Here is a 12,229-nt window from a genome sequence, read left to right on the forward strand (position 1 = left end):
CTTAGCGTGTTTGTCCCCACGTTTGCCCAGGGCATTATTACTGTGTATAAGGGAAGGAACTAAATCAAAATGAGGACAAATAATATCTTGATTAATTGTGTTTCAATTAGTGTGACAATAACAAATGCCGATTTGACAAAAAATGGCAACATGTGTATCAAGTATGTTTGTGTGTTTTGTTGTTGCTGTTGTTGAATTTAAGACTTAAGTGCATTGAATGCATATAAATGCCAATCAGCCTAATTGGCTGTGGATAAGTGCTTGTTTTCAGTTGAATGTGGTGAGTATTGTGCTGTTTTTTTTTTTTTTCCCTCCGGGTCTTTAAGGTTTGCTTGCTTGTTTTCCCACTGCAGGCACAAGACCCCCAGGTGCTGGAGCAACTGTCCAAAAACATCACACGCATGGGTTTGACCAACTTTACCCTCAACTACCTCAGGGTAAGTTTCTGGATGTTTATATTGGATTCACAGAAATGTTTTTACCATACTACAGTTGAGCCAACAGTCAATTTTTACACTGGCATTTCAAGGCTTGCCAAAAATGTTAAAAAAAAAAGTATATACCAAAGTATGAGGATCTTGTCTCAAAATATACTCACAAATTAGATATAATGGGGAAATTAGGCCTTTTCAGGTTAATGTTACCTTCAGCCCTAAAATAGAAGAGCATTTAATTTTTCTGCCTGTCACAGTGCATCTCAAGATGAGCCATTTTTGGGCAAATGAAGTGGTGTGAAATCTGGTGTAGTTAAATAGAAAATGAATTGGAAGTAGCAGTAAGTCTAGTAGCAGTAAACTCATTAACTAACAATTAATTCCTAAAAAATATCAACTTTTCTTCCAAATATTCAACAGATGACTAACCCCAAATTCCGCCAAGGTTTGTGTTTATCCACAAAGGCCAATTTTAATTAGACAATTGCAGATGCTTTTTGTGCTTTGACAATGATTGTGACTGAAAAACAAAAAAAGGCATAAGAGTGTAACCAACCTCCTCCCTCCTCTCCATCCTCTCCCTTCCCAATTCCTCCATCCCCCAACACCCTTTGTGTCTCCCTCAATTGGGTTATTATAAGCAGCCGAGGTGCCCTTACCGACCAACACCCACCCACTCCGCCCCTTTTACCAAACGCACCCCCCCCTCCATCCTCTCCGAACCGCGTGCCATTTCGCAATTACCCGTCTCAACAGGGAGCGTTCATTAATGTTATGCTAATTTTCTGTATCCAATTAATTCCTCCGCCTCGCACTCGCTCGCCTTCTCGCCATTTAGAAAAATACGAGCTTGTCAATCAACAGCCGGGTTAGAAAATATGCGCACATGTGCACAAACTCCCTGTTTGTGGTTATCGTGTGGCTTAGACACGCTACATAAACATGCACAAGTAAAGAAGGAATTATTGACTTTTCTTGCAGGTGCCAGCATAGACGAGTAGATATTAAATAAGAGGATTTGTATTCTTTATAAAATAAGAAAGAATAATATTGTCCCACTTAATGTCTGGAACATTGATACAAACTTCTATATTATGGAGTAGTGCCACAATCTTTTACGATATAAAGATGAAGATATGTTTATAGTTTAAAAAATGAATAAATAAAGATTGATTTTTGCCTCTTCGATTATGGGACTATAACAAGCCATTTCTGAAGAAATATAGGACCTTTCCTGTAGATTCCTCATCATTTCCTATTGATTTTATTTCTATTCAGGTCACTTATTGGCTTCCAAATACACCCTATATAACTGCATTCATTCTTTAGCTGCCTTCTCTTCCACTTCAAATGAATTGGACGTCTTGCGGCAGCCAAAATGTTGAACATTCAAATAAATATGCATGAATATAGTAGTATTAAAAGAGAAAAAAGTGGTATTGATATATATTGGCTGAATATCACAAGATCATGAGTGAAAAAAACATGTAAATGTTCCAAAATGCTTTCAGTTTCAATTAAAAATGCATGCAGTAAACTGTGAATCATTGAGCAGATCAATTAATTTCACAAATAATTAGCAGCTTTATCATATAGGGTCTCCCACAGAGTTTAGTGATCAGGAGAAAAGGCCATCTCCAAAAAGCCAATTGCCCAGTAGCTCTTCTTAGACTTTTGTATTCCCAGAGCATGTCAACCTTCCACCGATCAAACCAGTTCCTCCTTCAGTTAGCAGAGGACAAGCTGCGCTAACAAAGCGGCCGCCGTTAAAGAGATTGTGAAAAGCACGGTACAGTCATGTTGCCCACCAGTGCCCGCCCTCAATCTTATCCATCACGGCACACAAATGTTAGCTTCCCTTCTGTTATCTTAGCTCGCCAGGCTTTACAGTACATCCTTTCCTGGTATGGAAGCTCGGCGGGGGAAAAGTCCTGACACCTTCCCCTCGTTTCTTTTTCTTTGGGAATAAATCAGCGTGTTTTGCATGGAGCTGAGCTTCCTTCTATTCAGTCTGTAAATAGGCACTGGTTTCAGGATGAGTGTCAGCACTGATTGGGATGACATTAACGGACGATGGGAATCAGAGCGCAGCACTAATTCAAGGAATAGCTCGGTGTTGTTGCAATTTATGTTCCTTTACTCTACCAGTTTGAACCTTAGTGATAGTCTTTGCCATACGAGACCCCACATCCACATTCTTGAAATAAACTTTTAACAGTGACATCATTCAAAGATATGATCTTATCTATAACCTACTGTGATCCAAAGTATTGCAATATTTTATTCTAGCTTTTTACTTTTGTCAAGTACTGATATTTTATCATTGCACACATTTGCAGTTATTTCATGAGATGTTTTTTTTTCACTCATGCTTTTAAATTAGTTTTATATTTTGAATTTACTATAACAATAATATATTTAATCCAAATAACACAATATTTTTATTTTGCCTTTTTATAAGTAAAAAAAAACATGACCACGATGATTTTTAAGTAACTTTTTTACATTGTGAGTAATGTGGCATTGACAATATGCACCACTTATCCTCACCAGGGTTGCAGACCCCCATTGTATACCTAAAATAAATATTTCTGGCTATTTGGAAACCGCATATAGTTTAAGAATTGCATTACAAATGATAGCCTTGCACTACTTAGTTGTGTTTTAACAGACTCTATCCGAGTTGCTCTGGTGTGCTTGACAATAAATTCCTTTTTTGCAACTATTTCATATACGCACATAAAAGGCTGATTTACGGTGCAATTAACACATCAAGCGAGCAGAGCATTAAGCCCTCCTTTTTATGGATTTTCTTTTAATGGGAGCAGCGTTTAAATGTGGCTCATTTGCATGTTCTTTTTTTTTATTTATTAGCATTTTTCTGTCTATTTGTGCCCTTTTCTCCATGCAAAAGTTGTGTGTCATCCTGGAGCCCATGCAAGAGCTCATGTCCAGGCACAAAACGTACAACCTCAGCCCTCGAGATTGTCTCAAGACATGCCTGTTCCAAAAATGGCAGAGGATGGTAGCGCCACCAGGTAAGCAAAGTTAACTATCCTTTACGCTGTCGTCTAGGATTGATGTTTTGATTTTTCTTCACGGGGAACTCATTTAACTCATTGGCCGCCATTTACAGGGCTAAATGTCCAATCCTTTTTGATTTGGAGAGGCCAATGACTGCCAGTCAAAATGGGTTGTACATTTAGCACCGTCAATAAAAAATAAAAAAATATCTGAATTTGTACAAAAATGGCTTGATCCATTTGATATGTATTTTGCAGATGTGTTTACATATTATTTTATGAATGCTTAATATTAATTTTAGTTTGCAAAATACAACACTTGTTACAGGTAGGGGTATTTAATAAATGATGAGTGCAACTGTATATTTATTATTGTAGTTATTAATACTGTCCCATTTTTCTCTTCTCATTTCGTCCTTGTTTTTTTTTTTTTAACCCTTATTTTCATACCGGGAACTTTTTTGACAGAGAGACCCATTAGTGGACAGTCATATGCCCCCAAATATGACTCGCGAGCCATAGATCCAGGGTGAAATTCTAGATTTTCAATTTGCACAAGTCGACCTCCGTCTTCAACATCCCTACTTTTTTTTCCACAGTTCGCTCACTTTCCTGCTATTCTTCTGCCGCCAGGAAGGAAGCATCCCCGGCTTTTGCACCCCGTGATAAGTCTTTTTTTTTTTCCGTGAGGGAAACGGGAAGCGATTGCGGTGCGTCACCGGTGCAGGAAAAAAGCCGTCGCATAACACAAACCTGTGACAATAGTTTGCCCTGGCGTGCACACATCCGTCATTGGCAAGGATGCAAAGAGGAAAGATGCGGATAAGAAAAAAAGAGTCAAGTGGTGTACAGTACAATGGAAGCTCGAAGGTCACAATGGTTCCCAAAGGAAATCACCCAAATGTATAGCCATCATAAACCAAACAAAAAATAACTGACTCCAAAAGTTTTTGTATTTGAAGTTACATTTTGGGCATTCTTAATCCCTTAATGTCTGGATTTTCATTTTGCAAAAGTACATAAATGAGAGGAGAAATACATATGAAACATTTTTTTTTCATTCACTGCCATTGGCAGACATTTATATTTTGGAAAGGTTTCATTTTACTTCACTTTAATTAGTCACCATCAACCGATCGCTTCTGTTCTATATCTTGCCCATAGGCACTTAAACAGTGGGACCCCTCACTCTCCAATGCTATTTTTGGATTATGAATGATAAAAAAAAATCCCCATCTTTTTTGCCTTTCAGCTGGTCACCCGCAGAACTTCAAAACGGAAATTTTCCCCAGCAATCCCAAAAAAGGTATCTTTTGTTCCCAGACAGACGAAAGCCTTCCCGCCGTACGCTCTGCCTGTGCTGCATGTTCAAATAATACTACTTATTGCTTGTTGTAATTCTCCAAAGATGGCTTGATAACACATAGAATAGCAGAGAAAACATATTCAAGCATGAATGTCACCTGTCTTGTCATTGAAATGAATGAAAATACATTCATGTTACTGAACTCGCGCCAAATATTTTATAAATGTAAAATTAACCTTATATTTTCTCTCAGATATCAATAATTATTCTGCTGAGGTTTGTCGAATGATTTAGTCATTGTTATTATTGTAATGTTGAACCCTTTGAGGGTATGTTGCTCTCTTGTTATGATGACTAATTGATAATGGCTGAATTAATTTATTTATTGGAAATAATTTTAATGAGTAAGATTAGCGAGACTTGTGCCCGACCGCCGTCGCTTTTATCCTCGACTGTATGCGTTATCTCCCTGGCATGGCCTCTGTTTTTCTTTGCTGGTCGCGCAAAAGCTGAGCCCGCCCGACAGACCACCACCAAGCGGAGGAAACGGAAGAACTCCGCCAGCAGCGCCAGTAGCAGCATCGGCGCCGCCGGCAAGAAGCGCAGCCCCGCCACCAACTTCAGCCTCTCCAGTCAGGTACCTGTAAGCATCGACTCCATCCTGGTTTGCCTCCTTTTTTCTTCATTTTCTTTCCAATTCTAACAATTAAAAAAAATGACAGAAGCACCTAGATAGTTTGTAAACCAATTTTCCCAACCTTCTTTGAACAAAGGCACTTAATAGTTCATTTTAGTTTGAAGTACCCGTAGTCATATATTCTTTATCCTCTGCACTGCATGGTTAAGATGAACATGATTGTCCTGAATGCATGTACACTGTTGCCCACCAGTGACACATGACTGTGAATGAGCACTCATTCACGGTCATCCCTCCAACTTGAAATGGATTGGACATTTAGTGCCCTCAATGGGAGACAGTAAACAGTATCCAAGGAGAGAATGAAAAAAATACTTCACACGTGAGTATGCAGTAAGCAGCATTGGCCGGCCAGTATTGTTACAACACTAACTGACCTTGACGGCACTAGATATCCAATCCATTTGAAGTGGGGAGTGCAGCAAAAAAATATGGCCATCATGATGGTTCAGAGTAATATCGGAAGAAATTGGCTGGCTGTATAGTATACTGTATGTATAGTTTAAGAGGGATGTGGAATATAAGTTGAAGGATTTCAAGGTCATCCTTTGATTTTTCTGAAAGCAGATCAAATGTTTGGGCACCCCTGTACTAGTTTACCAACTAAGCCCCAATTGGCCTCGGATTTCCTCAGCAGATGTGTGAAACAGGTCACACATTCCGCACTCTGCGTACCCAACTCACAGTCGACTAAATATAGACTGGCTGAAAAACTTTTCTCGGCAAAGTTGAACCTCCAAAACAAATCTTTGTTTCACTTTTTTTCCCTCTCTTTCTTTTTTCCTCTCTCTCCCTCTCTTGGTGCTCGCACTGTGAGGGCGGAGAGAAGAAGGGGGGAAAGAAAGAAAAAAACAACGTATTCCGTCTATCTCCCACACAGTGTGTCCTCGTTTGCTTTCGCTGCCGTGTCTGTCTGTGCCACGCTTTGCTGTCTCGTCATCTTCTCGCATTGGTTGCCCTCGTCGCTCTCTCCCACTCACTCACACACACATACATACACACCAGGCCTGCAATTGTTTTCTCTCAAACAGCCAGTCTGGATTGGTGCCAGCTCTCATTATTGCCTATGTGTAGCCCTCCCCTCATCTCATCTACTGTCTCACATAGCCACCACAGCACACATGCGTTCACACGCCTCTTGAACACTGGCAGCGAGGATGCGAACACGCTGGCTACATATGTTGCACGCCTGCTGTCTTTGTCTGAGAAGTTGTTGGGCTTTTTTGGTGTGTGCGTACCATTGCGTGTGTCTATGTGTGTGTGTGTGTGTGTGTGTGTGTGTGTGTGTGTGTGTGTGTGTGTGTGTGTGTGTGTGTGTGTGTGTGTGTGTGTGTGTGTGTGTGTGTGTGTGTGTGTGTGTGTGTGTGTGTGTGTGTGTGTGTGTGTGTGTGCGTGAGCCTGAGCGCGAGCCTACGTGAGCCCAATGACAACAAGCTGTGGACCCTCGCCAAGCGAGAAGGGTGGGGGGTTCAGCTGGTGATGTTGAAGGGGGTGGGTATGGGGTGGCGAGCAACCGCTGAAGGAGAGATTGTGTGTGTGTGTGTTTGTAGATGTGTGTGTGTGTTGAGGGATGGGTGCCTACAGTATGCAACAGTGATCTCTAGTGGCCAAAAGGGTCTGATCGTATTTGAAACGTTATAAATTGGAGTTATTTCAGTAAGTGAATTCACTTGTTAAGTACCCGCCATCACCACGGGTGGAAAAAATCTGCGTACAATTGATGTACATTTTAAATCTATTGGGGGGAGGAAAAAAGATCAAAATGGCAGATAATTAGAAAATGAAAAATAGTTATAATTTTTCAACACCCTTGTGAGGATAAGTGGTAGGGAAAATAAATGAATGGATTTTTGATTGGGAATTCATAAGAGGGATTTTTTTCAAATATTATTGGGAATTATGCATCAGTTTGAAGATGTAAAAGTTGTTGCGGATCCAATTTAGGCAATGGTGGCAAATAAGTTAGGGTTGTCTGCAAACTTGGAATTCAGAGTACAGCAACATTAGACATTTCTGCACAATTTTTTGTGAAAATAAACCTGACAGATATGAAAGCCTGCCTGGCATGGATTGAGATCATATTCTACCATCTCTCCCACTTTTGGACGCCAGATTGGACGTCGCCAATGAGTATCTGGCCAAGCTATTTTTGAATTACTTGACATTGAGGGGATTATGCAGAAATGTATTGTCTTCAGTAACATGCATTACTGTATTATGCTTCGCAGAGGATAAAGAATACATGCCTTATAGCATGATTTAATGATGCATTTGCATAATTTGCATCATTCATTTGTATGTTTTTCATCTTATTCCCAATTCTATTAAAGATTTTAAACAATTACAAATCATTCACATAAATATAATGGTGACCTTGTACTTAGAAATGACGTGAGCTCATTCAAAAGCCCAGGCGATGCTAGCACCGGGGCTAACTCTTAACGAGATGAGTAGTCAAGTAGGCAGCAGTAATTAGTGTGCAATTAACACGCCGACAAGTCTCGCACTAGCCACCAGCTGTTGTCATCTGAGGAGTTTTTGGCAGTGGGCGGGCGGGGGTCCAGAGGAAGGTTGACGGGCCTCCTCACGGGAACAGATGGCAAACGCGGCGCGCTTGTTGGCAATCAGCACGTTTTTCAGCTAATGACTTAATTAACTATGCAAATGGACAAATTAGTGTGGATATTGTCATTTAGTTGAAAAGCTCACCTAAATTAATTAGCCCGATTAAGACATTGCTGGGCGGAAAAACGGTCACTGGGGGGAACTTTTTAAGGGTGGGATGACTTTGATAGATTATTGTGGGCAAGTGGCTAAAAAAATAGCCTTCCTTGTTTGGAGATTCAGGGTTCGAACCTCATTTCTGGCCTTTGTTCAGGGAATTTATACCAAAAAAAAAAAAAAAAGAAATTCAATTTTGAAGCATACAGAATAGATTTCTTCATAAGATATTTTTAGATACTGATCACTAAGGTAACAGCTATTGAAAAATATATGTGTATGTATATATAAATATATATATATTTTTTCTTTTTTTTTTACGTGAATAAAATTCTTCAGTTCGCTTGCGATCGAAACAGTATGTCAACTATCTCATGAAAAAAAAAAACTGTGCTTGAATGAAAGTGAAAATGTGTACTCAGTTGTCATGATAGGATTGCATTGGTAAGCATATCTTGGGTTGTGTACATGTTTTCCCATGTCCATGTGTGTATGGAGCGCAACCGACCAAGCGGCGATGACACACATGACCACTGAAGCGTGCGCTCCATTTAGCGTTGCGGCACCCACCCGGGTTACAGCAGAGGGGACCGCTGTGTGCTTGGGTTCTCCAGCATCTTAAAATATTTCTCATTCAACTGAATTTTAAAAGTAGAAAATTATGGATTAGCGACTTTTCCATGGCTTGGATACAAATTGTTGGGTTTCTGCAGGCCCATCAATCAGGTGTGGAATAAACAACCAAGCAGCAGATCTTAATTGCTGCTGCCGATACAGGGCTGTGATTAGTGTCTAAGTTTTTGTGCATTCATTCGCTAACACCCTTCCACTTCAAATGAATTGGACATCTACTTGCGATAAACTCATTTTAATTCATTCAATGGTGAATTGCCTTACATCTCAAATGGTGGTTGGGAAATACTGGTCTAAGTCACGTCAATAAGCAGATCACGTGCCGAAACAAGGCCATTCGATCACCTTCTCTCCGTCACCTCCAGGACGTGATGGTGGTAGGCGAGCCCACGCTGATGGGCGGCGAGTTCGGCGACGAGGACGAGCGCCTGATCACGCGACTGGAGAACACGCAGTACGATGCCACCAACGGCCTGGATGATGACGACGAGTTCACCGGCTCTCCGGCGCTGACCAACAACGGGCCGTGGAGCGGCAAAGCGCCCAATGGCGGTCCCGAAAGCAAAGTGGACAACGCGGCGCCGCAAGCCTCGCAGTAGAAAGGCCACGTGTGAAGGACAATGACAGCAGCAATAGCCACATCGCCTGGACATTTTAAAGAAATTGTATGTAAATATACAAAAAATGAAAGGTGTGGACTTCTTTTTGGGCAAATTGGAGATTGCTCGACAACCATCACATGATTTAACACGGTGGATTCAAAATAAGATGTTTGGGTATTTTTGTTTTTTTGTTTTGTTTTTTGCTTTTTATCTTTAAACACCAGCTGATGTTGTTTGAGGCCACTGCAGTCAATCTCTCGCTGTTTTCAGTTAAGGGGTAATACCAACCCTGATTGGTTTGGGTTTAGGTGGAAACGTGGGCCTCCCGCATGCCACATGGCTCTGCGGTTTGTATTCAAATATCTCTTTTATCACTCGTTCTACAAACCTGCATGTTAGGTTTTCAAATTCAATACCATTGGCGCGGATAGACATCAAACCATTTTGAACTAGGAGTTCATACTTCCAGTTCTTATGAATTTGAGATCTATCGCCGTCAATGGTAGCCATTGAGTATACCGAAGGCTCTCAATTGACCACGGGTGGTTGTTTGTCTATTTTGAATGTGCCATGTGATTCTCCGGTGACCAATCCATGGTGTATCCCTTATATCACCCCTAATTTAGGTTTTATGGTCAGCCTGGTCAACTACTAGTTACCGGGTCTGCCTCACAGGGGGAAAAAAGCATGTTGGGTTCACTAAAAACTATCAAGTGTCCCAAAGTATGAATGTGAGTGTGAAAGTATTGTCTCTATGTCCCCTTGAACAGGCTGGCGATCAGTTCAAAGTGTATCCCCGGCTTTATCCAGAAGTGACACCCAATTGAGGGTAAGTTGTATTGAAACTAATGTTTTGGGTGTTTTTATATTTTGCCACTTGTACCATTCTCATGCTAAGCAGTTGGATTGTGTTTCCTGCTCTGGATTTCTGTTTAATCAGACTTTTCTCCTTTTAATACTCCCAAACTGCATGATTTTATAGGATTTTGGGGGGTTGGTTTATGTGCTTTATACAAAAAAAAGAAGAAAAGAAAAGAAAAATACAACAATCTGATTGTCCTCTATCAGTTTGGGAATGTTTGTAAGTGTAAATAAAGGCCAGGTCTATTTTGTCCATTAGGCACAGGGAGCAGTTTGGATATGGCAGCTGTTTTGTTTTCTTCAGGAGATCCCAAATTTCTCCAGAGTGGTCCTAAATGTCCCCCGGACCAATTTTAGCTAGTGCACAGCCAAAGCCACAATTCAATGCTTGCATTTCTTGCATATTTGATGACAACACAGATGGAAAAGGAAGCTGTCCCTTTAATTGTGTTCACAAGGCTTCTTCAATTGGGTTTTTGACTTACTCTACCTGAAAAAGTCCATCTTTTTCTGTGTCACTATTCTGCAAAAATAAGCATTGACATAATGTGTGGGGGAAACTGGCAACAATAATTTTGCTTGGCTTTGTCTAAACAAGAAAGAGGGGTAAACATTGAGCAATCTGTTGTGGCTCTGACGGTAACAGGTTGCCCCTTTCCCTGGTGTTGCACCAAAACCATTTTTTTTCCCTTTACTCCCACTGCCGATACTGTACCAGTACAGTGTTGGACGAAAACCTTCAACACCCTTACCAAAAAAGCCACATAGTGGCCATGTTGGTATTAGTGACATTCCCATTTTAGGCAATACATTGACATTAAAATTAAGATTAGTTATTGTGCATCATTGCATGGTTTTACTTAGTACACCCTGAAATTACTGACTTCATTTTAGTGCATATTTGTACCGATACAAATCGATACGGATGGTATTATTGGTATTGGTGCAACACTGCCTGCCAAAAATGGGATTTTCCTCTTTTTCTGCCTCTTTGTTGTGGCAACACCATGCAATGATGGAAGGAGTTTGACTCTATACATATCTCAATTTGGCCATTTTGGAGACTTTTTGGTTGAACATTCACCGAGAAGACAAGAGGAGCAAGTCTTAACAAGACTGCTCATTTTATTCGTGCAATTTTTTGTAAGAATGCAAAACCCATTTCTGAATACGTTCGAGTTTAGTATTATTAGACACCGTTTGTACATTATATAGGAAAGGTGTTCCGTGTCATATCTGATGTCTGGTATGTATGCTTTACCATTAACTTGTGCCAATAAAACCGTGCTTACAAATAACACGGAGGGTGACTCCTTTTAAGCGAATATGGATGTTTAATAAGGTGGAAAATCAAGTCGCTCGTAAATTGGAAACGATTCTCCTGAAGATTATGTTAATTGGAAGAATATTTGGGTTAGGTTTGTATCTATTTGCATTGTTGTTTGGCTATTTTCATGCTTTAAAACTGGTAATTGGGTGATTGCCAGCATTAGAAGTGAATATGAGTGTGAATTGAATATTCCATTCTCTGGATGAATAAAGGTAAGTAAGTAAATAAGGGAATTTTATCATTTAAACTGGAATAAACTGCTCTGCCACAAACACGTGGATTTTTCTGGTGAGAATTCTGTTGTTGGGTAAAATTTATTTAGAAGGTGGTGTGATAGATCTTTAGCGACACCAACATGCTCATGAATGGCATTGCAACGCGGTTCCCATTTCATGCATTTATATAATTTAAATAAAAAACAAGATTGTGAAAATGAGCCAAGAACATTAGAATAATAATTGTATATATTTTAAAATTAAATCATAAATCTTAATTTAAAAACAATTATAGTTAGAGACTATAACACACAAGTTCAAGGAACATGCATAGGAAAATATAAATAAAATACATTTTACTATTCTAAAGAATTACATTTTGAATATTTCCAATGTTTATTGTGATA

The 12,229-nt window shown here is 39.9% G+C and overlaps 1 protein-coding gene across 2 annotated transcripts in view; it reads left to right on the plus strand.

Moving 5' to 3' along the window:
* The window catches only part of ldb2a (LIM domain binding 2a), a 53,320-nt gene extending 41,745 nt beyond the window's left edge, over positions 1-11,575 (plus strand). The window contains exons 8-12 of one of the 2 annotated variants that reach the window (XM_077733119.1): positions 354-437; positions 3,349-3,472; positions 4,710-4,762; positions 5,260-5,406; positions 9,180-11,575. In XM_077733119.1, coding sequence (XP_077589245.1) covers positions 354-437; positions 3,349-3,472; positions 4,710-4,762; positions 5,260-5,406; positions 9,180-9,413 — 642 coding nt within the window. In that variant the 3' untranslated portion in view covers positions 9,414-11,575. The remainder of the gene's footprint in view (positions 1-353; positions 438-3,348; positions 3,473-4,709; positions 4,763-5,259; positions 5,407-9,179) is intronic. The other variant, XM_077733120.1, reaches the window with a different exon arrangement.
* Positions 11,576-12,229: the final 654 nt, after the last annotated feature.

Source organism: Stigmatopora nigra, chromosome 14, assembly GCF_051989575.1.
Source record: "Stigmatopora nigra isolate UIUO_SnigA chromosome 14, RoL_Snig_1.1, whole genome shotgun sequence".
NCBI lineage: Eukaryota > Metazoa > Chordata > Actinopteri > Syngnathiformes > Syngnathidae > Stigmatopora > Stigmatopora nigra.